This window comes from Leuresthes tenuis, unplaced genomic scaffold (assembly GCF_036924035.1).
Source record: "Leuresthes tenuis unplaced genomic scaffold, fLeuTen1.0.hap1 SCAF_14, whole genome shotgun sequence".
In the NCBI taxonomy this organism is placed as follows: Eukaryota; Metazoa; Chordata; class Actinopteri; order Atheriniformes; family Atherinopsidae; genus Leuresthes; species Leuresthes tenuis.
In genome coordinates this window covers 10,197,155-10,221,180 of record NW_027325368.1, presented here as the reverse complement: position 1 = coordinate 10,221,180, position 24,026 = coordinate 10,197,155, and the positions used below count along the sequence as shown (strand labels likewise).

At 39.8% G+C, this 24,026-nt stretch overlaps 4 protein-coding genes across 7 annotated transcripts in view; 3 read left to right on the top strand and 1 right to left on the bottom strand.

Moving 5' to 3' along the window:
• Positions 1-894: 894 nt before the first annotated feature.
• Positions 895-7,915, top strand: LOC140269165 (MAM and LDL-receptor class A domain-containing protein 1-like). The gene is made up of 14 exons (XM_072364190.1): positions 895-1,005; positions 1,749-1,863; positions 1,971-2,114; positions 2,622-2,812; positions 3,173-3,338; positions 4,006-4,224; positions 4,326-4,504; positions 5,460-5,697; positions 6,026-6,185; positions 6,263-6,377; positions 7,192-7,309; positions 7,452-7,548; positions 7,654-7,729; positions 7,814-7,915. Exons 1-14 carry the CDS (start codon positions 895-897, stop codon positions 7,913-7,915), a joined length of 2,031 nt encoding a protein of 676 aa, XP_072220291.1.
• A 2,004-nt stretch (positions 7,916-9,919) lies between these two features.
• LOC140269451 (uncharacterized) lies at positions 9,920-12,449 on the top strand. The gene is made up of 4 exons (XM_072364545.1): positions 9,920-10,027; positions 10,126-10,173; positions 10,723-10,835; positions 11,930-12,449. The coding sequence occupies exons 1-4, from the start codon at positions 9,991-9,993 to the stop codon at positions 12,053-12,055; spliced, it is 324 nt and encodes a 107-aa protein (XP_072220646.1). The 5' UTR covers positions 9,920-9,990; the 3' UTR covers positions 12,056-12,449.
• An 824-nt stretch (positions 12,450-13,273) lies between these two features.
• Positions 13,274-22,173, top strand: plxdc2a (plexin domain containing 2a). Its single transcript, XM_072364544.1, has 14 exons — positions 13,274-14,677; positions 16,104-16,249; positions 16,516-16,647; positions 17,321-17,390; positions 17,953-18,075; positions 18,163-18,281; positions 18,359-18,458; positions 18,537-18,632; positions 18,744-18,825; positions 20,189-20,249; positions 20,372-20,603; positions 21,263-21,298; positions 21,516-21,673; positions 21,958-22,173. The coding sequence occupies exons 1-14, from the start codon at positions 14,587-14,589 to the stop codon at positions 22,171-22,173; spliced, it is 1,662 nt and encodes a 553-aa protein (XP_072220645.1). The 5' UTR covers positions 13,274-14,586.
• The window catches only part of myripa (myosin VIIA and Rab interacting protein a), a 25,470-nt gene continuing 23,470 nt past the window's right edge, over positions 22,027-24,026 (bottom strand). For 2 of the 4 annotated variants that reach the window (XM_072364540.1, XM_072364543.1), the window contains one exon: positions 22,721-23,799. In XM_072364540.1, the coding sequence (XP_072220641.1) occupies positions 23,783-23,799 (17 nt within the window). In that variant the 3' untranslated portion in view covers positions 22,721-23,782. Of the gene's footprint in view, positions 22,069-22,720; positions 23,800-24,026 lie in introns of those variants that run through there. The other 2 variants (XM_072364542.1, XM_072364541.1) reach the window with 2 other exon arrangements.

Below are 24,026 nucleotides of genomic sequence, written 5' to 3'. Positions count from 1 at the left end.
TTGCATTGAGATTTCTGTGAAATATCCTCAGAATATCTCCTACTCTCACTGATGTAACAGTAGTGTTTGCATAAAAACATCTTTGCAGCTTTATATCTTTGCAGCTTTATGTATTGCATAGATAGACTTAATCAGATTTTTCTAAAACTGGGAAGTTTTGCAAAATAGTCAAGTGTAAATCACAAATTTCATTTAATACATTGAGCAAACCAAGCATTGCCTTTTCTTTCTTTTTTTAATGGACACTGGCAGGACTTACATAGTATGACTCACTTTGTACTTGTTACTTTAGGGCCATGCACATTTGAGAATGATCAGTGCCAGTGGACGGACACCACTGACGGACAGAGCTTGTGGCAGAGACAGAAAGCCAGTAACAACACGGAACCACCAACAGATCACACAACAGACACTGGTGACTTTGATGATTTATTGACTGATTAGATGAATAGTTGAGATTGTGGGCCCAGGATGTTTGAAGTGAGCAAGACTCCTCCTTCCTGATGTCTGAGGGCCAGCTTTGTTCATTCAGTTGTCCCTCATTCTCAGGCTTCTACATGATAGTGAATGTCAGCCAGGAGTCCACCCTCAGTGAAGCCAAACTCCAAAGCCCCCCACTCCCCCCTTCATCCCCCTACTGTGAGATTCTGTAAGTGATATCCACTGTAAATGTTCTATGATTATCATGCTGAATTGATTCAAAATATTTCTTCTGCTCAAAAGTTGAATATTTAAGTGTATGAATTGCTCAATGCTTGCTCCCCACAGCCCCCATCCTTCTACCATGCAACTCTCCTCCTAATCCGACATTCTCTTCTTCTTCCTTCCTTCTTTCCTAAACCCAGGTTTCACTTCCACATCAGCTCAGAGAGTACTGGGTCACTCAGAGTGCTTATGCAGCAAGCTGAAGGTGGTGAAGCAATCCTGTGGTCACGCAGTCACAGTACCGTCTCCCCCTGGACCCCGGAGCATCTGCCTGTAGGCCTGCACCAACAGCCTTACAAGGTGTTTTTGTCACGCATTCACTTATTATATTAAAAACTTTCAATTCAGAAAAAATTCATAGAAGGGCAGATTTTAAAGAAAGTGACAGTGTGTGTAGAGAGGATGCCCACTTTTCTAAAATATGAAGGATCATCGGTGCACTTCAGCATTCCCTAAGAAAAGAGAGAGAGCAAGAGAAGACTGTCCCAAATCTGGGACAGCAGGTGGACAGTCCTCTTATGTGCTCGACTGAGAGTAAGGGACAGCTAGTGGGTTACAATTAGAGGATCTGAGAGGTCTAGTAAGGATATTCAACATGGAAAGTTCACTGGTGTGTTCTACAGACAAGCCAGTGTTGTGTCATGAGAACTAGGGTGATGTGAGAACAGAGTATTGTAGCAGAGTTTTGGGTCAACAGTAAACGGGTAACAGAGTCTCGGCTTGAACAGGAATGGAGAGAGCTACAGCTGTCTGTGAGTGATGAGACAAAAGCAGGAATTAACCATTATGAATTTCTGAAAAGATGATGAGGGAAGTCATTTTGCAGTGTTTCTTAGGTGAAAACAGCTGGACTGAATAAGTAACTTAACATCTTTATCAAGTTTCAATGAACAAAACAGAGTATAACAGCAGCCCCAGTGCCAGAACAGCATTACATTTTCCAAAATTTGTATATAGACTCATAGGACCAGTAAAACCCAAAGTTCTCTTTATTTTAGGGGACACATTGCCTTTAAAGGATTTATGACCATTCGTGTTTTCAGGTTTGGTTCAGTAGTACAAACAAAGCAATACAGGAGACTCCAGCTTCTGGAGACCACGTTGTTGCTGTGGATGACATCTCTTTTCTGAACTGTGAAAGATCCTACCAGCCGCCAGGTAAATAGGGTTATATTCAAAGTTTCATAGTTAGTGATCTGATTTTGAACTAGAGGTAATAGTTTGAGGGTGATTCATTTATTCTGAAACACTTCTTCTCTCTTCAGCATTGCCTTCCTTCAGCTGTACTTTTGAGGACGGCCTTTGTGTTTGGGTGCAGGGAGCTGAAGATGAGCTGGACTGGCTCAGCAGGTCAGGCCCAACTGAAACCCCCAACACTGGGCCTGCAGGAGACCACACAACGGGCAAAGGTCAATACTAAACTGTCGTTGTACATGCAGTTTTCTTAAGATTTTACAGATTAGCAAGCAGTAATCTTGTGTACTTATGGATTACCTCAACTACAATGTCGCATGTGCTGGGAATTTTCCTTTAAGGCCTTGATATATTTCCTGAGAAGCCGCCACCAGTAAGCATTACTGGAAAACAATTTCCAAGAAGAAATTAAGGTAGTCAGACATGAGTAAGCAAAGACGAAAGCAACGCCAATAATAAAGAATTGAAAAGAATAAATCTTTTTGACAACAGATTTCTTTTTCTGCATTAGCTAGACTTTGGCAGTATGATGAAAAAGCTTACATTGTACCTTTAACTCTTCATCAGAGGCACATTCCTCTAAAACTACATGTATAATATGATATAAAAGGGGAAGATCACACCTCCGGGATCTCAACAATTTGTGGACACGGGTGGAAATGATGTATGTGTCTAATCAAAGGATCAAAGGCTAAAAGAAAATTTGCTTATTTTTTTCACAGGCAAATACCTTTACATCAACAGTTCCACAAAGGAGAGCATAAAGGGAAAATCAGCCCAGCTTAAGTCATCACTGCTGCCACCTGCTGGTGACAAAGGATACTGTTTCACCTTTTGGTATCACATGTTCGGAGCAACTGTCGGTTCTTTAAGGATGATTCTACAAACAACTGATCCCTTGGAGAAGACACTGGTGAAACATGCATCCTTTTAGCTGTTTTATGAGTTTATCTTGTGTGTGATCAAATGAAGTAAGTAAAGGTCAGAAAAGGCTGCATTGATTTCATCAATGATTTTTAAGTAAGGGCACTTTACTTCCCTTTGCTGCAGTGTTAGAAAATGGCTATGCAACTGATTGAGAAATATTTGCGGCTGTTTCCTCCCAATTTGTTATTATACTTTTCTCACAGTTGTGAAATACCGATTGCAAAACAACATCAATGCATGGTATAATGAGTGCAAGCTGCACACTTTTAGAGTATACCACTGTGTTGCAAAAAGTTCCTCACATCCTCATTGTTACAAGTGAATCAGCCTCTTGTCTTTCCTGTAGGTGTGGCAAAAATCAGGAAACCAGGGGGATGAGTGGTTACTGGTTCAGAGCCACGTGACCCTGGAGACAGTACACCAAGTGGTCCTGGAGGCAACGGTGGGAGGAAAGGCTGGGGACATAGCCATCGATGACGTCTCCCTCATCCATGGACCATGCCCAGCTTCCGGTAATAAGGCTGAAGCTGAGGAAAATCTTTTTTTCTAATTTGGTGATTCTTTGTAGATCAGTTTTAAAGTAAACTCTAACATACAATGCTCCTTGTTAAACTGACATATTTGTTTGTCACTCATCTTATTTCTCTAGATGTGCTGAAGTTGAATGTTGAGCATTCTTTCTTCCATGTTACTTCTCATTTCTTCATGTTTGTTGCCACTTACGTGATCAGACAGAAGCAAGTTCACCACAGGCTTTGCGTGTGTTTGCTGGCTCGACAAAACCAAAAGCTCTACACAGAGATAATAGATACTGTGACGGTGGTTATGATGCTTCATTGCAAACTCAGGCTTTCATCTTGAGGCTCTGTGCACGCCCATAAAGTATGGGCATTACATGCATAATTTACCGCTTCTTCCACACAAAATACGCCAATCACCAGACACGTCATTTACAAGAAAAACAGTTCATATGGAGGGAAGAGATGGGGAGTTATGAAATAAGTCCCATACAAGCTATTAACTGTCTTTCGAAATCATCACACTGACAATGAAATTTTAAAGAAAACTATTATCTATTGAAGAAAGACTTTGGGCGGAGAGGAAAAGATACTTGCAAAACTGCAAAGTACACATATGATGTTCAAAATATACTTTCTGTAATGTTATCGTGTCTTGTAGATTTGTGTGACTTTGAGGAGGGCAGCTGTAACTGGCAGCAGGTGACAACCGATGACTTTGACTGGGTCAGACAGTCAGGCCACACGAACAACCCCAACACGGGACCAGACAGCGACCACACCACCAACACAGCCATTGGTCATTACTACTACCTGCCGTCTTCGGCCGATGACCGAGCCGGCCAGAAAGCTTCAATGTCATCACCGCTGTACCCTGCAGGTGGGAGTCACCGAAATGAATAAAAATTAAAATGTGCTATTGTAAATATTCCCTATAATAAATCACATTTTTTATATATTTTTTTTCTCCAATCTTTTCAGGCAAAGGATTTTGTGTACAGCTTTGGTATCACATGTATGGTAAAGGAGTGGGGACGCTGAATATTTACCAGCAGAGTGAGGACGAGAAGGAAGCTCTGATTTTCTCGCAGACAGGGGACCAGGGCCGTCTGTGGAGGTTCGCTCAGGCTTCACTCCTGCCTCGTGTTCAGCCTTACAGAGTGAGTCACGCAGATATACCCAAGATAGGGTACCTTCACAACTTTTTTAGAAGAGTCACTCCCTAATTTAAGATAAAGCAGATCAACATAAAACTGGAGAATGTTAAGAATGTTCACCTGCTTGTTCTCTTTCCAAGTTTTATTTCATTATTAAATACTACCTACCTTTTTCTCATGAAGATCAGCTGAAGTGGTGTCTGTCTCATAAGCCAACGAGAAACACAACTTCAATCATAGCCACTTTTATGGGCATTTCCCACATCATTTAATTGAATTTTAAGATCCCCATTTGGTTTTGCATCTATTTATCCGTTAAGTGACGGGGCAACGGCCTGTTATAATCATCAGAAATGAGCTCTGTTAGTCGATTCAGTACATCAGTGTTCCTATTATGATGGATTTCATTTTTGGCGTCACCAGTTCTGAAATTATTCTTGCAGGGGCAGTTGTGCCAGCACAATATGCACTCCTTGTTGATGTTTAAATTTGCCTAAAGTCCTTTCTCTATGACAGGTCAAATTACTGTACAATTATTGTACAGTCACTTCATAGTCTTTAAACACAGAATTAAATGTAAGGCAGTAAACAGTAGGCTACTTGGAAAGTCTTAAACCATGGCCAACATATTAGAACTTATCCTTGAGTGTGTGATTTCGTGTAAGCAGTTTTGTTTTGTAATTCACATTTTTTATCTTTTTTTACATCAAACTTTGTTGGATATGTTGGATTTAAGTGAATATAATTCCTGCAGTGGTGGTCTTTTAAATCAGGATAGTCCACAACGACGCTCTCGACAGTTCTCATTACCTCAGAGAATTATCTAAAGCAAATATATATCTCTAAACCTGAATACATACAACTGCAGGAGCAATTAATACAGCACTGAAAGAAAGAGTGTTGTTCTTCTCTTAGTCAGACAAAGACTTTCAGTCAGTAGTTGCACACTGTGTCTCAGATTGTGCTGGAAGGTGTGAAGGCTGGTCCCTCCCAGGAAGGAGACATGGCCTTCGATGATGTGCAGCTGACAGACGCTCAGTGTCCCCCTCATGGAGTCTGTGACTTTGAGATCTCCCTCTGTAGCTGGAGCAACCTGGGTGGAGGAGTCGATCAGGGAGACTGGCTCCGGGGTGGAGGAGCCTCCCCGAACCCCAACACAGGACCCAGTGTTGACCACACCACCAACTCTACTCATGGTAGTAACACACTATGTAACAGCTCAAGTGATCAAATCCACTTTAGAAACTTAAAAATGAAAAATCATTGCCTCTAGTTCAGTTGACTATTGAATGTAACAATCCATTGAAACTGTAATGAAAAACTGTAATGATAAATCGCTCTTAGTAGATGTGGATCTTGTTCTAGATACAGTTATTGATACCAAAAAGCCTGGCTGGATAAATTATAGGTAATCAGACCTGAAATGTTCTCGCGTGCAATTGTTGCTTTCCACCTCATATACCTGCTTCTCTAAAAGGACAGAGGAGCACCTTCCTCTAACTGATTTTGCCATGTTTCCACCAGGTCACTATGTTTACGTGGACAGCTCAGTAGGTGAGTGGGGAGACACGTCCTTCCTGATCAGTGACGTGTTCCAGCCCTCCTCTAGAGGGCACTGTCTCACATTCTGGTACCACATGTATGGCAGCCACGTTGGGACTCTTAAAGTCTACATAAATGACAGGTCTGAGGATTGTCAACATTAAAGATGATCTTTTTGCCAGTAGCAGAGCGTCTATTTAAACCTATTCTCTCCAATAGAAAAATGCACGCAGTTGGCGATGAGGAGGGACTCCTGAAGTGGATTGAAACAGGAAATAAGGGAGACCAATGGCAGCAGGCTCGTATGCCCATTATACACAAGGAAGCATTCTGGGTAAAAATTTGATTATTATACCAGATGCATGAAATATAAGGATAACAAATGTAGTGTTTTAGTTCAACAATCTTGCTCATTGATCTCTTGACAGTTATAATATCATATTTCATTACATGTCCTGTTATTATTTCTTTGGCTCCATTTGAGTCCTTACTTTACACACTGTCAGAATTGGTAAACTGATTATGCCTGACTCTCTACTTCTCAACCCTTTCCATCTGAAACGCCCCTCTGTGCAGTATCAGAATGTTGACCTAGGCCAGTGTTTCTCAACTGCGGTCCTCAACTCACCTGATTCAAATGAATAACTCCTTATCAGGCCACTGCAGAGCTTGATGACAAGCTGATCATTTGAATCAGGTGTGGTGGAGGAGGGAAACATCGAAAACATGCAGGGCGGTGGGTCATGGGGACCAGAATTGGGAAACTGTCTTACACAGACTGAGGCACTGGGTGGGAATATCAACTGCAGCGTGATGGTTATATTAACTCCTATCGTCTATAATGAAAATAACATTTTCAGGTAAAAATCTTGTGAGTGGAAGCTGTGAACAGGACTCACAGATCAACCTCGGCATTGAGAAAAAACTAAACAGTAATCCAGTATCAATTTAAAAGTGATGTATTCATGTAGGGGTTTGTGGAACAGCCACTTAATCAATTTAGATCTAGTGCCAGTCATAAGAGCCAACATATTCTGAGAAATGCATCATTTCTTTGATAACATTTACCTACCAGCAACTGTTTAAGTCTGCTGAATTTCTTGATGGGTGTTCTGACTTTAAACATCTGTCTCTTTCTTATTTCACAGTTTGTGTTTGTGTATCAGAGAGGGATGAATACAGGTGGTGACGTTGCTCTTGATGATATCACCATCCTACCCACTGAATGCTACTCAGACCCTCCCATCAACCCTTCTGATGATAACGGTAGTCCTCCTTAGATACTCTAAGATCTCAACAACACGACAATTTAGCAGCCTGATTTTTTAGAAAATATATCATTAAAGTAGCTTAATCATCTAATTCCTTTTAGAAATGTTGATATCAACATGGTTCCTTGTGTCTATAGATACCCTGTCAGTCGGCCTTGCAGTTGGTCTGACTCTGCTGACTGGAGTCATCATCTCCATCATCCTCTTTATGCTGAACCGGAAGTGCAGTATAATGTACACAGTTATTTATTCCATAAATAGTGAACATCATGGAAATAATATAACTGAGTTATGTTTTCAGTAATATTCTTGGCTTGCCTGTATGCTTGTGTGTTGCAGGAACAAGTCGGTGATTATGAGTAATGAAGAGACCGACCGGAACTCTGTTTTCGACATAACTGACGGCAGAAGAGATGTGAGGATTAACTTAAGGATATGGTGACAGAACATCTCACAGTTTGACTGAGATTGAAACACTTGAATTTTCATTTTCTTTCAGGGCACAGAGCATGGATCTGAATCTGACTTTTCCTTCTTCAACAAACTTTACGATCAATCGCCTCATTCAAATGATGACACCGTGACGTCGTCTGATGCTTAGTGAAGACATTTCTTCTTCAAGAATAAAACAGATGAAATACTACTAACTTGCTGCTTGTTAGGTTTTACTTGAATGTATTGTAATTTCATTACAGAAAGAAGATAACACGATGATGGCCATCTTTCTTAGGCAAAGAATGTAACAGTAGATAAAGAAGAACATTTCAGTGTTACTGCAGATACTGCCATGTTTACTATTTCGACTGGTTAAAACTACTTTTTTTAACAGCTAGTTTTAGGCTTAATTTTGCTCTGTAGACAGTCAGAACCAGTTGCCCTGTTCTAATAGAGTAAAGGATCTGAGTTATGTTACCACAGCTTGAAAGCTCTTAACCTTACATAGATTTCAGACCTAACCTTTTGTACACGTTTAGTTTTGTAAAGACAACTGTAAGACATCAACATGTTTCGGAAGCCATATTAAACTATGTGAGTTAGTCTTTGAATGTATTATTAAAGTATTACCACACTGTTAACCTACTATCCAGCTGAACAACAGAAAGTTGTTCCCTTGTCTGGGGCTGATGGAGGTGACCAACAGAAGGTGCTGGAAAAGTTCTGTAATATTACCAGACAGGAACTTTAAGTTAGTAAGTTCTATAGAGTAGTACATGGTGGTTTACCTTTGAGGACCATTGATAAAAAAGCAGACCACCAGCCTCTTATCAACTAGTGTCAGCGCTCCAGAAGAGAAGTCTGTCTATGCTCACACATCACGTCATACTCCAGCTCCTTCTCCATCGCCTGCCTCTCCAGCTGCTGGAAATACTGTTTTCAGTAACACAGAGAACTTGTAAGAATGTTATTACAAGTTGTTACAGACCAACCACCAGAATGCTCCCTGACAGGACTAAAAGACACAGACGAATTACATGGACACCTGAGATTGCATATATGCAGCAGGTCGCCAGTGGCACACTTTTTTTATTCAGGTGAGGTACTAGTGAGGCATTTGATTTTAATTGACTGACTTATCAAAGAGTGCTTTCAAACCAGGAGAGTTCACTCCTGCCCAAACTTAGTAACTTAGACTACCCGAGGAAACAAACTCTGGTCTATATTAAAAGCGGAGCAAACAGCTTTGGTGTGACAGTGACCTAAAACGACAGCTCCACATCTTAGACTTGTAATAATCTCAGTGCTCATCCTGTTGATATTAGGCATTTTCACACACACACCACAGCCCTGTTTTTTTCTTGCGATATAAAATCACCGAAACATCTGAATCAGCATGTTTGCAAGTAATGTTCTATTGAGTCCATGTGTGAATGGATGATTATCCAAAGAATTTATGTGGAGCAAGTTTGTGTGCTCGTTATGTTTCATGGTTTCTCCTCTTTTTACAATACTTTGTCATTGTTGCTGCTATGGTCACATACAGATGATATGAGCAACACAGTCACATCCCTGTGTGAACAAAACCCAGCATACCTTTTGCTTCATGTCATTTGCGATCTACTTTTGGTTATTTATAGTGGTGAAAACACATGTCACACACAATCTATTGTTGTGTAGTACATATGTGAAACTGTGACTGACTAAATTTAAAGGTATACAAAACAATGGCAAATCTTTACTTTGATTAGTGTTTTAGATTAATGTTGCTGACAGTGATTAGCAGACAGATCACATAGTTTTTCATCATTTTGTGGTCATTGCGCATCTCTTTATGGTTGCTTTTAGTATCTTTTTGTCAATCAATTTTACATTAGGTCATTTGCATTTTCTTTTGATAATATAATGCATCATTTTGCAAGGTTTTGTAGACGTTCTTGGCCTCTATATGTCAATTTCGCATGTCTTTATGTCTGTTTACGTGTTTACGTCTTTGCTGCAGTGCCGTTGAACTGTTTTGTGTCAAAACTTACTCTGGGAGTAAGGTGAAATTATGGGGTAAACAAAGGGCCCCCTGATCAAGACCTATCGGTTATCAGTGTATGCATAAGAGAAAGTCGCCAAACCACGTGATACACGGCCCACTGGTCGGCGTCGCTGCACGAGCCTACTCCGTCGCTTGCGCTGAACACCCAACACACTCACAGCTTCAGGAAGTGTGAAGACTACACTGAAAGAACAATGGGAGTTGACGTCGAGACCATTAAGCCCGGAGACGGTAAACATTTTTAAAATCAAGTTAGTGTTTGAATTAAGAATGCTATTTCCGTTCATGTGTATATGACTGAAATTCGTCTTCTTTTTTTGGTCCTCCAGGAAAGACTTTTCCGCAGAAAGGAAAGATGGTTAGCGTGCACTATGTTGGTGAGACTTAATTTTTCACGTCTCAAAAATTATATTTATTTGATTGGCATTCAAACCAGAGATGGATCCTGTTTTTGGTGGTTAGTTAGATTCTATGTGGGGTGTGAAATGTCTAAACTAATATCGCTTTGGTAAATTCTCTAAGAGGTGCTAGTGGTGTGTACGCCGATACGATGCTAATGTGACAGCTAGCATGCGCTTAGCTTAGCACAGATCCTGGATACACGAGGGCGGTAACCCTTACTCCGACCATTCAATTAATCAAATATGTACGTCCACGTATCGCCAATTTAAATCCGATACATGCATACACAATTAACAGCTTAAGAACAGCCAACCTTAGCCTAACTGTGTCTCTTTCTTTCAACCCAATCCCTGTGCTAAGCTAAACGATGCTAACCGTTTCCTGCTAACGTCTTCATGTTTAATGCAGACGTCGAGATGCTCCCGTTGGGGCGTTTTAACACATAGTTTCGTTGTACAGAAAATGCTGCCACATAAACGAGCAAGTCTAAACCTGTCTGCTTTTTGTTTGTTGCCGCTGAACAGGCACGCTAACATCCGGAAAGAAATTCGACTCCTCCAGGGACCGAGGAGAGCCCTTCCAGTTCAAACTGGGAGCCGGTAAAGTCATCCGAGGTTGGGATGAAGGTGTAGCTCAGGTACGGAGAAGTGCTGTAAGGGTTTCATGCATGTCAGTATTAGAACGTACAGCATTCTATATTGGTCGTAATATATAAATGTAACATACACCAACGCTGATAATTTAAATCAGACGACATGTTTCTTTCAACATGTGATGCAATTTATTAGCAAGATAGCAGGGCTGTAATAAACCTCTATCAGCAAATTGGCAACCAGAATCTTCAACAAAGCAATGAGGACATATTCTGTGTTTCATATCTGCCTGCTGACTGATTAATACCTGACATGGGTCTATTCCCTTTAGATGTCAGGTTAGCTTTCTGACAGGAAGAGTCAGAAATTCATGTCATCTCATTAAGAGACAAACCTGCAGAGGAGTGTGGAAAGTTTTCCCTCAGGGTGTCTCCCATGTAGATAAATGTGCAAAGACAGCTGGCTGCTGGGATCCTCTACAAACCGCAGCAGGTGCACATATGGTGAGCTTGTCAAGTTGCACTTAACAGAGCAGTTGCCATATATTATTTTGGTCTGCAGACCAGCTGTAGGACGAAAGCAGTCCTCCAATGTCCTCAGTGGTTTTGGAGATTCCCAAAAGTTAGAAAAAGTCCCGTCCCCCCCCTTTTTTTTAAGAGATTAGTCACACAAAGAACAGTGTTACAAACCAGGGCAGGATGCAATTTGCATTTAAAATCTAACCAAAAAATGACACTGTATAAGATGGAATCTATTGCGTTTTAGTCAATATACAGATTGTCAAACTCAGTTTGGCTCCAAAGAATCTACATTAGTCCCTGCTGAGTAAAAAGTATTATGAATTATTATGAATATCAAACCTAATGGTAGCACAGTGACCCACAGGCAGATTCACATTAAAAAAAACGTAATACGAGTTGTACACATTAATGGGGCATAAAATACCCCATAAGCATGTTTCTGTAGCATTTCCAAATAACTATAACAGGATGATCTAGAGCGAGATCGTGGATTTTTTAAAAATTAATTTCTTAACCTGTATGTGTTATAACTTTATAAGTGTGGTTCATTGGCCATTCTGTGTTTAAAAGGTCTCACCATTTTTCTGCAACTTTTTCCCCCCTCGCCACCCTCACAGATGAGCGTTGGTCAGGTGGCCAAGTTGACCTGCTCGCCGGACTACGCGTATGGCAGCGATGGATACCCGCCTATCATTCCTGCAAATTCCACCCTCATCTTTGAGGTGGAGCTCCTGAAATGCTGAGAGTTTAAGCTGAGCGCTACTTCTTTGAGTTTTTCCATCCCATCCACATCTGTCATGCAACACTTGCTCAAGGGTTCAGTCAACACAAATTAATACATTTAGAAATGACACTCAAATCTTGATGTAATTGAGATAAATGACAAAGTATTGTGACCATTTTAACGCCAACTGTAATGTCAATGCTGAAACAATGCTCAGGCCCATGGACTTACAAAGAATAGTGCAATGATTTGGGGTAAATGGTGCTTGCTTTCTTGCTGGGAGTCAGATTAGATTAATGCATTTGGAGTGACGTGTGAGATCCAGCGACAAAACTAAGCAGCTGTGAGTACAGAGTTCATATGCATCCAGTATTGATCTGACCTTTCTTTCAGTTAGAAACCCCCCCCCCCCCCCCCCCCCCCCCAAAAAAAAAGAAGAAAAAAATCAGTTAAATCCTGGGAATATTTGACATGTAATTGGTTTAAATTACAGAATTTAATCACACGTTGGTCAATTTCCAAAAATCTTTCTAAGTAGCAGACTTTTCCCATTCGGTGCAGCTCTTAACACCAGACTTTGAGGATTTATTTGGCTTTCATTCTTCCACTTACCTGTTAAATGATCATTTCAGGAGTTGGCCTGCAAAAGAGGGGCACATAATGAGATGGAGCAAAACACAAGGAACGTTAGAAAGACGGAACCAACAGCACTAATCTGTTTTCTCAGCGAACCTATCACATGTTCACAAGTGTTAATTCCAGTGTCTTTAAAGTAGTGTGGTAGTGGTTATTGAAATGCACACATAACACCTTTAGTGAAGAACCTGTTTTCCCTGCAGTAGACGCATTTAGATCACACCCTAAAACAACAAGGCAATGAATAGAAATTTGTATGGAAACGGTCATGGCTTGTGATTAAATTTTTCACTATCTTTTGTGTTGCCATATTTTTCTCTTAAGACCAGATTTTGACTCCTTTGTTCCTTAAACTACTTTCAGGTCTTTTACCTCATTTTAGACCTGAAGTGTCCTTTTGTTATGTCATAATGAAAACCGTTTTCCCCCACTCATTGTATCCTCTGTTAGAAGCCTCATCTGTGGGTATTGCAGTCATACATTAAAACCAGACTACTGGATAAATGGCTCAATGTCATGTTATTCGTCACGTTAAGTCTTTGGACAAAATATTCTGAAGAATATTGAGTATAGGCAGTGTTTTTCTTTGGTCAAGATCCAAACGGTCGCACACTTTACCTTTCTAATAGAAGAACACGCAATCTACTTCTAGTCGCAGTTAAAAGTTCAGACTAATCATCTGAATAAACCATAAAAATAGTCCATTGACAACAAAATGCTTGGAAATAGAATCCAAATTTGTGAAAATACATATTCAAAGATGTTAAATTGGGTTACATTGATTTTTTTTTTTTTTTAATGTTCATTCCAGATATATTTTCAACACATAAGACCTTTGTCTGTTTATCCAATCTGTTTAAATGTTATGAGTCACTTTAATTTTCACATGTTATTAAAGAATTGGGTCTGCTGCAGAACTCTGGACACACACCGAGCTTTTCAGTGCGTTTTCAGTTAAGTCGACACAAACTCAGGGATTGTTGGGTTAAAAAATGAGGACTACGGTACGTTGTTTGTCAGGTCTTTTTGTGTTTTATTCACACTCTACCGCCATCTACTGGGGAAATGTGGCATTAAGGCTCCAACTTGTGCAACATTCACTTACTGCCGGTCATTTTAAACTTATCCTCCCATTCAGATTTTTACTCATTGCAAAACGATTTCTTTATACGTTGTTTGTATGTTTTGAATTACCCCTTAAATTCTGGTCGGTTATTCATTCATAATGCGTTGTTTTGCAGTTATTAATTTGAAAAATTAAGATTACTAAAAAAAATTCAAAATTTTAGTTCAATGAATGCTATATTTTTACTTCGAAATGTAGGTTGACACAGATCGTCAAAAAAAAGGTGAAGAGCCTTTGATTCGAGCAACACGAGCAGTATATCTGAGATAGATTCATATTTTAATATAAATGACTTGCTTCTTTCGTATAACAAACTGCCTCAGGTGTATGAAAAGGTATCAATTCATCATCAATAATGTTCTGCCTAATGTTCCATTCTTCTTCATTAACCACACTAATATTTCTCCACTCCTTTTTGTCACGAAATTTGAATTTTCGTGAAATTTAGAGAACATTTAGCAGTGGAACGTGTGTCACGATAATAACTACAGTACCTGAATGCCACGTTTCCACGGGTACACGCTCTCATTAACAGCGACGTCACTGCTGGATCACAACTCGCGCACATAACATTTGCGGACAACCTGGAAGTTCCAAATGGACTTGAACTTAATGAAAAACCTCTCAATCATTTGCTGGACTTACTGGCTTTGTTTTACCCGCGTTTCATTGCTAAAGTTTCGATTTGCTGCGTGAGACGTGGAAGAAATCCCGGTTTATTGTGCAAACTCTTATTTTGCGCCTGCTCATGATTTTGTTTGCGCTCTGGGGCTTAAATCAAGGGAAGGATGACGACGATTAAAACGGTATATGCCATAATAGGTCTGGTCTTTGCTCTCCAGTTACAAACAGTTTTCATGGATTTTAAATCCGCCAAAGGTAAGTCACAAAATTCAGTCAGTTTGTACTATTCCTTTTTAATTAAAATGTCATCAGGTCAAAATGTTTTTATTGTATTTGTATTACCACAAACTACATAATATAAGGACCAGGACATGAACTATCCAACAGGCAATGCAGTTTTTTTCTTCAATGCTAGCATTAATAACTTTAATTATTCTGTTTTGTAACCGCTTAGTATAAAGTTTCACCTTAATCTGAATCCTAGCGTTTTAGGTACAAATATCCATACGTGAAATCACTATTGGCGATTTGAGTTGAATATGCCTCAGTAGGTGTGTGCAACATTTCTACGTACTTCATTTGAGACCCGGTGAAAGATGAAACATTTCAGAGGGGAATTTATTTCTAAGTTTCACTTAGTGGAAAATGTGTCACTAAATCTAATCAGCTGCATGTAAGCGGGAAGTTGCATGAGTATTTCTTTCTATGCATCCAGCCACCAGGTGGAGGTTTTTATTCTGAGGTTGCTGCTGCTTTGTGTCAGAACAGCACACTGCTTTGATTTGGTTCCAGTATTTGGTTTATTTACAGCGATGAGGGAACAGAATAACGCTGCAGAAGCCGTTTAGTAACAAATCTGACTTGCAAAGAAGGCATTTCAACTGGAGCGTCACCGTTACCAGTAAAAAGGCTCTACTTCCTCCAAATCAACACTATTGGGACCACAGAGCAGGTGGCATAAGCCATGCTAGTTGCAGGCAGGTGATTCTGAGACCTTTGCAGCCAGGGTGGACCCCCGTGTGACAGATAAATGACACAACACCCACTGTTGCCTGGTCTCACAGGCCGGGTCTTGGAGCTGCTGGTGTGAAGAATGTGAAGCATGCTTTCACTGTCCACTGTGAAGAGGATGAACAGGACGCTCCGTTGTCAGTGGTAGGGAGGAGTGACCACATATGTTTGCCACATGGTGGCACCCGCAGAGGAATTGTTTACATCCTGTTGCATGAGGATGAGGCTGCAGTGGGTTCACTGATGTCTCATTTTTTCATCACGTCCACTTTGCTATGTAACAAGCACATTGGTGTATCTGTCTCAGTTTAAAGTATCTTTGAAGTTGCTGTAGTTTATTCAAACTCAATCCAGTCACACGCATCAATAGCTTTGTCGGTATGAGGTGAAGCTAACGGAGCGAAATGCTTCTGCTCTCTGAAACACTTTCAACAGATTCTTGCATAAAGAGGATTACACATAAAATACTGGAGATGTTTAAAAATGTAACTCCCCACAAATCAACAGCTAGAAAATAACCGTAATGATATGAAACCTTTGTAAAACATTTAAAAAGTTATTGTCTTTTTGGAGGTTAAGTTGGTGGCAAAATGCTGTCAGCATCAACTAACATTTGGTATTTGGATTGTTTTTGGGTTTTTTTGCATTTTGCTTCAATTCACGGTAACAGAGCACAATCAGACCAGAGAGCAGAGTTGGGGGTCGGCTGACTGGGCCACATATAAGAGGGGCCACTACAGAGACCAGCAACAGCCAGAGGGGTCTGATCCAGACCTGCTGATGGAGGAGGGACACAATAATTCTTCACAGATTGTTGTAAGACTATTCACTAGTTAGGATTTAAAGCCAAAAGTGAAAGTTTAATTTAAGTAATTGATGGGCTTCTTTATAAACAACCATCTTCAGAAGCAGTCCATTTTTTTTTTGTTTTCTGTTTGTTAAGTAAAACTTGACATTATATTACAGATGTACTTTTATAAGGAATGAAAATACCTATTTTTGCCTTTACTGTGGACGATGTACATGTGACAAACAAGATAAAACACAGAAAAGAATGTGTTGATTAATGTATGATGTTGTAGGACATTGATCATGTTTATTACACATCTAAAATCTACGGTCCTGGAGACGCAGCTGGTAAAGAGCTGTGGGTGAACATCAGTGAACAGTGGAAAGTCCTCAGCTTCCTGTCCAGCACACACAGACAAGCAGAGGTATGTGTAAAATAAGTACTACTCTGTGTAAAATTAGTGGGACTACCGGTGGTTTATGAATATTTAATAACTTTTGGTAAGGTCATAGATGGCATATAAAAGATGTAGGTTCTGAGTTTTTTAAAGATGAATTCTTGTCAGCATCTTACCAGCAGGGGGCGACAATTCTGGATGGAAGGCTTATTGTGTAAAAGTCTTTGATGAAATGACCCTACCTATCGCTTTATTTTCCCCAGGGAACATTTTCCAATTTAGCTTGTGGTCTCAATTGCTAATGTTAAGTCTTTATTGTGAATTACATTCCCATTAACTGTAAAACAGACATTAATACAGGGTATGGTGTAGAGTGAGTACTGACTGATCAGAACTGTAAGTGCGAGCATGTTGTCCACTGATCTTCCATCAGGTTCATTCATCTCTTTAATGTCCAGATAAAAAAAACAAACAAAAAAACAAGATAGCATTGGCCGAAATGCCAGCGAATGATGTCACATATGAATTTGACATTAAAATGGACATGCTCTTATAGTTACATCTTTGGTCTCTGCACAAAGGGAACTGCTGCACATTCCAGCAAAATGTTTCCATTCTGACTGTGAAAATTATCAGTATTTCTTGTTTTCAACCACAACCACCACAACCGGTGTTACAGTTGATCTCTCTGTGTTTCCAGAGAGTGAATCTTTCCTTTGACTTTCCTTTCTATGGTCATGTACTGAAAGAAATCACAGTTGCAACTGGAGGTGAGTATTTAATGTGAGTGTTTTTCTGTCCCAGATGTGAGCTCAGTCTTATGAGTATATAGGTTCTGAGATGTTGACATGGAAAAGATGTTCCGAATCAGAGGGAGTCATTTGCTAGATATATCTTAAAGTGATGTCAGCAGTTTTTGACTTTTTAACAAAATAACACAGGATGAAAAAGGTTAAGCACCTCGTTTTAGTGCACTTGCTGTTCAGTGGTTGATAATGAAGGGAAGGAAACAGCAGAAGGGATGCAGAGGCATGATAATAAAGATAAACAGATGTTGGTGGCAAATGTCTGTAAGATGGGCCAAAAAAAAAGTGGTTACAATATCTGGCTTCAAGCTGAGGACATTGTGTCACGGAGAAATGATTGAAACTATAAAGCCACATAAATCAAAGAGTACAATGATTATTTTTACTGGTTGCTGATTTAAAAAAGAGCTACATCACTTCTTTATTTTTGTTGTGTAATATTACCACCGGAATCTTGCAAAAATTGTCATTTGTGGTCAAATGTTTAAGACTAAGATAGTAACATCTGTATGTCTCCCACTTCTAGGTTTCATTTACACCGGTGATATAATCCACCGGATGCTCACAGCCACTCAGTACATCGCTCCACTGATGGCCAATTTTGACCCAAGCCTGTCCGAAAACTCCACTGTGTTATACTTTGATAACGGTAGGTGACTGTAGGATATGTCCACATCATTGTGATCAGTGTGTGCTGTTTATGTGACTTTATTCTGAGTTTGTGTCTGTCCATCAGGAACTGCACTGGTGGTTCAATGGAACCACGTCCATCTCCAGGACAACACCAGCCTGGGACCTTTCACCTTTCAGGCCGTTTTGCACAGTGACGGACGAATTGTCTTTGCCTACAAAGAGGTGACGTTTCTTCTTTTTTTTTCAGTTTTTTCTCATAGCGTTAAATAATTGCATTCATGCAGTTCTTCTTTCATCAGATTCCTGTCAACATAGGTGACATCAGCTCTCAGAATCATCCCGTCAAAGTGGGCTTGTCAGATGCTTTTGTGGTGCTTCATAAGATAGAGCAGATTCCCAGTAAGAGACTGAAAAAAATATTAAATCCTCCAGAAGTTCACTACTTTTTAACGTAATTCCTTTTCCGGAATGCTTTAGATGTTCGTCGAAGAACCATCTATGAGTATCATAAAGTGGACATCCTTAAATCAAAAGTCTCCAGTTCTACAGCAATCGAGATGCTTCCTCTACCCAGTAAGTTATATCTGTTAAATTTCTAAAAAGTAAAAAATGCTTTTCAGCTTTCTTTACAGAGGAACAACTCTTCTCTTCCTCCCAACTCTTCCCTGTTTTCTTTATTCTTAGCGTGTCTGCAGTTCTCCAGCTGTGGCCCATGTGTAACTTCTCAGATTGGCTTCAACTGCAGCTGGTGCAGTCGGCTACAAAGGTAAACTGGAAAAGCACTTAAAGAGTATTTCAGAGGGAGGCTGTGAACATTCCACAAATTATATTTTGCTATATCGGAATTTTTTGAGGTATCTTAATCTTCATCTGGATTCTAGATTCACACACACACACGTGGCCATTTGTTTGCTGACAGATGAAATTTTAAAATAATTCACCATGTTTTTAGTTTGATTTAAAAAGAAACAGCGCCATTTTAGTCTCTCGATTTAAGAGCATAATTCCTTGTTTTGATGCTCATGATTTTTATTCCCACACTTTCAAAAAACAATTCAGCTAAACAGTGCTGCCTTGAGTTTTATATTCTGCAATTTCAATGAGAAAATGATTCATTTTATCAACTGATAAATGGTAAAATTTGGAAAAAGCAATAACACCCTCTTTCACTTTTTAGGTTTTACATATCAGGACAATTATTTAAAAATCATGTGGTCCTTACTAAGTATTACAGTTACAATAAACAACCTCAGATAAACGACACATGACATGTAACACAGTTTCATTTAACAGAAATTTTACCAAAATGCAGAAGCAGTGTGTAAATATCAGAAGACACTTTTCTGCTTCCATAGTTTTTAAGATAGTAAGTTGCAGCCAGGTGCTGTTAATCAAATACATTTGATTTACTGATTATCAGCAAGTGTGAGCACCTCTATAAAAGCAGAAACTTTGGCAGTTTTCTGGCATTAAGGTTGTGTAACACAATGACAAGGAGGAAAGACATCAGTAATGATCACAGAGAAGAAATTGTTGCTTCATCAATGTGGGAAGGGTTATAAGTCCATTTAAAAGAATTAGAGTCCATCGTTCTACAGAGAAAGATTATTCACAAGTGGAAAACATTCACATTTATTTAATTAATTCATTAATGATTAACGCCATTGTTTAATATGTATTGTGTTGTTCATCTGAAGTTGTATTTTACTTCATTTTAAGTTTTGGTGAGAACTATTATGTCCTGATACTAAAAACTTGAAGAAAAATTGAAATAGTCTGTGCCTTCTATTTCACATGACTATATATAGCACTTTTCTACCATTTTACATCAATAGGACTTTGTAAATGTTTCTTATTCATACACTCACAGTGTCATCAGGAGCAAGTACAGGCTCGATGTCTTTCCTAAAGACAGTTTTTGCTTGTGGTGAGGCTCACATCACCAACTTTGTGATCTGCTGGACCACATAAACCATGGTTTTTGAACATTTTAGCAGACACCTGTGACAGACAGTCTTTCACGGAAGAATATTTGTCAGTAATAGACCTCAGCATGTAAAATAAAGTAGGCTGAGTTCTTTTTTTTTTTTCAGCAATGTAACAATGATAACCGTTACTTCCTTTCTTAGATGCTCCAGTGGATTCGATCGTAACCGGCAAGACTGGGTTGACCTTGGCTGCCCGGAGGAGGTTCTCTTTATTTTTGCCTTTAATTTAACTACAGAAAGTTAAACAGAGACAAACCATTGCACCACATATGTCTGTGCAAACAAAAGTGTTAACTGATTTTTTCCCTTCCTTTTGTTTCCCAGAGGCAGGGTCCCCGATGTCTACAGAAGACAGACGTCGCAAATGGCACCTCACACTACCTGACCCACACAACCACTCCTGTTACAGCCACTTCAAAGAACCGGATGACCTCAGGTGTGACCTCTACACCCATCAGCAAGACATCCACTGTCACCAACCCCTCATCAGACAGCAGCAGCAGCAGCAAGAGAAACAAATCAAGTGCACTTCAACCAACCAGCAAATCTGCAGATGGTAAACCAATAAATGTATTTTGTTGATTAATAAAACTGTAATAAAATGTAGACCAACCAATTGATGGTTTTAATATAGTTTATAGAATGCTTTTGTTCGATAGCTTTGCTGATATATAATCTTACTTTATGTTAAATCACATTTCAAACCAGATCACAGCTCTGGGCAGGGCATGTATCATTACGTCATGAAGAAATGTTTGTTGCTGTGGCACAGTAGCCATGCACAATGTGTTCTGTAGGGTCTGACTGTACGAGTGTCAAGTGGTCAGCTATTTCCCAGAGCTCTGTGAGCTCATAGCTGATCATATACAGCGCCATGTTAAATACTGCATAGTATCCTCAACTGCTAAAGGACGGCCTGACGTATGTGCATCACTCCGGTCATGGGAGGGGATCAGGGGCTGTTTTGGGGCTGTAATAGCTTCTGTTTGTAAGCTAAAGGGATTACAAAGCCTCTTTGAAACAGATGTCTTGTTATTATATTTTCTCTTTGATTTTTATGGATGTTTTAACAATTGTGATACAAGTGTTGTGAATTCAATGAAATCAAAGTAAATCAGTAGGATGACTAATAACTACTCAAAAGTAGAAATTTGGTATGGTTACATAAATGAAAAATGTGCAACATGTGACTTCTTGATTGTTTTTGTTTCTCAGATGATACAGCAATTGCTTTCCACATCAATGAAGCACGTAAGTTATCCAGTCACTAACTTTGCATTTTTCTCTAACTTTTTCCTAACTTTGCTCTGGTTCATGATATTTTCTTTTGAATTTTGGTCAAAATGTCCACATTTGCCCCAGGAACTAGCAAAAGCCAATGTGTGTAACGTTTTTATATGGCAACAGCGATGCTTATTATGATAATTAGGATCGATTCAATAGTAATTTCACTCTGATCTTTGTATAGCAGGAGATGGGGAGAGCAAGGGGGACCGTAATGAAGGGCTGCAGATTGGTCTCCTGGTGGGCATCGTTATGGTGATGGTAGTTATGGTAGCGACCATCCTCGTGTCCATCTATATGTACAGTCACCCCACATCAAGTGCCAGTCTCTTCTTCATGGAGGTGAGCGTATCTAAAGCCCGAAAAGTTCTTCACGATAAACTGCACCGAAAGAATCAAGCCAGAAAACATGGCTTTACGTTGTGGCTCCACGGGACCTTTAAATGAGTAGATAATAAACAGATCTATGACCTTAAAAGTTTCCACATTTTAAGCAGCATGCTGTTATACACGGTGTTGCTCCCCTTAATGCAACTCAGAAAGAGAGAAACTTGTCTCAAAATCATATTTAATTTTACCTTACCCTTCCAACTTGTATTTTGATAATCTCTCTTAACCTCCCACAGCGACGTCCGACTCATTGGCCAATCCTAAAGTTCAGACGGGGCTCCGGTCGACCTTCCTACGCTGAGGTGGAGACTCCTGGTCAGGACAGAGACGGCACAGTCATCATCGACCTAAAACAGTCATTTGTCATGCGGGACAGAAGAGAGAGTGAACAGAAAGAAGGATTCATAGTTCCTGATCAGAGGGAGCGCTTCCTTCTCCCAGAGAGCTCCTGACCAAAACTACATGTCCCAAGAGGCTTTGGGGCAGAGCTGGTCCTCTGTGAGCTCTGTTTTTTATTTAGCTGATGCACAAGTTCACTTTAAGAACAGAATAAGCGACACAAAAACATTAAACCTCTGAGGAAATTGTTCCAGGTTATTCTGTGCACCTGTTTGGCTTAATGTTTGCATAAAGGGGAAAAAAGTATTCTGCTCAGGTCATTCATTGTGTTTACTGCAGGGTCAAAGAGACGCTGCTGAATATTTTCAAACCATTTCTCTCAAAGACGTGCTTTATTTTCCAGGGCTGTCCCTCCCACACCTTCTTCACAAAGAGGAATGTCATATTCTGGTGTCATTTCCTCATCTCAAAAACACAGACTACATTCCTCACCATCACACCCACCTCCATCTGACGGGCAACAGGGTGTGCAGTGTTTTCAGCCCTGTTTATCTCAGAGCATAACGTTTCCACACTGCCACAGGTGTGTTTTATGAGATTAAAAGGCTTCAAGCATTTACTGATCCCATTTCTGTACAAAATATTACACAACAACATACACCAGCATGGAAATGTTTTATTTTCCAATCATTTTAAACACAGTACGGTTTCATATCATTTTTCTAACATGTTATATTTGCTCATCTGTGTAACCTGTACACCAGTCAGCCACAACATTAAAACCACTGGCAGGTGACGTGAGTAACACTGCTCATGTTGTTGCAATGCAATGTTCTGCTGGTAAAACTCGAATGTAGGCATTTTTCTTGGATTTTACTTTGACACTTGCCAGATGCTTATGAGATAACAGCATTCTCCATCAGTGGTTCCAGCAGACACTGATTAGGAGGGGCTCAGACAGTCTGAAGTGTTTCCCCGGCATCCAAACTTCCCAAATACCAATCTGAGGGTGGCTGTGGGAAGCAAGTTCAATCCACAAAGACCCCACATCACAAGGTCCAAATGATTTATTGCTCTAACAGCATGGTAACAGACAGTCCAAGACACACTCAGACGTTCCACGGCGTGACTGGTGATAACTGTTTTTGGAGGCATGAAATGGTCCCATTAAGCCGTAGGTCACAAAGTTATGGCTAATTGGTTTTATATTTGATATCTGGGGCATACAGTGTGTGTTGCAGGTTTTATCTGACAGCTGCTCCTAGAGCTGTTCAATTTGCGTCTTTTATTTAAGCAACTGAAATGGACAACTGTGTAAAAAACTAAATCTATAAAATGCATTCAGATTAAAACCAGGATATATTTTTTTTGTACACTTGCTGCATGATGCAGTATGTTGATTGTCTTGTATGTAGTGAGATAAAAGTTTTTGTGCTTCTCTATTTATCAGATGAATCAGATTTGATACATTTCCCTAAACATTTTTCCAACAATCTGAAAACAAAGAGGTTTTATCTACAGTGTACTTCTCAGTGGACAACACAAGAATCAGCAGTTTCCTTCACTACTGGATACAACACTAAACATAGTGCTCCTGTTCCATATTGCTTTAGGCATGTTTAAAGTTGGATTAAGGCAAATGGTGTCTGAAAAGATCCTTTAAGACTGGCCTGTGGGCTGCAGGGAGTTGGGGTCAAGGCACTGCTGTAAAGCCCATCGGTTTTACGTTTCCTTGTCTTCTAGGAATGAAACAAAAAAAGAAAAAAACATGCATTAACTTGTCACCAGAAACGTGATGGGTACTCTTTCCATGACCATCATTTTGGCCGATCTCAACCAGAAGAATACATATTTTAAAATGAAAAGGATTTCTTTTTTTTTCACATAAAACATTATAATCGTGGACATCTGCGGCCAGATGTGTAATCGATTTGTACACACAAATGTAGGCCTTTTTTTTTTCCTA

Coding starts and splice junctions, on each gene's coding strand:
- LOC140269165 (XM_072364190.1), top strand. CDS start 895: ATGCAGCAAGCTGAAGGTGGTGAAGCAATCCTGTGGTCACGCAGTCAC. Junction 6,378..7,191: donor TACACAAGGAAGCATTCTGG/GTAAAAATTTGA, acceptor CTTATTTCACAG/TTTGTGTTTGTGTATCAGAG. Junction 7,310..7,451: donor CAACCCTTCTGATGATAACG/GTAGTCCTCCTT, acceptor TTGTGTCTATAG/ATACCCTGTCAGTCGGCCTT.
- LOC140269451 (XM_072364545.1), top strand. CDS start 9,991: ATGGGAGTTGACGTCGAGACCATTAAGCCCGGAGACG. Junction 10,028..10,125: donor GACCATTAAGCCCGGAGACG/GTAAACATTTTT, acceptor TTGGTCCTCCAG/GAAAGACTTTTCCGCAGAAA. Junction 10,836..11,929: donor GGGATGAAGGTGTAGCTCAG/GTACGGAGAAGT, acceptor CCACCCTCACAG/ATGAGCGTTGGTCAGGTGGC.
- plxdc2a (XM_072364544.1), top strand. CDS start 14,587: ATGACGACGATTAAAACGGTATATGCCATAATAGGTCTGGTCTTTGCT. Junction 16,648..17,320: donor GCACACACAGACAAGCAGAG/GTATGTGTAAAA, acceptor CTGTGTTTCCAG/AGAGTGAATCTTTCCTTTGA. Junction 18,633..18,743: donor CGAGATGCTTCCTCTACCCA/GTAAGTTATATC, acceptor CTTTATTCTTAG/CGTGTCTGCAGTTCTCCAGC.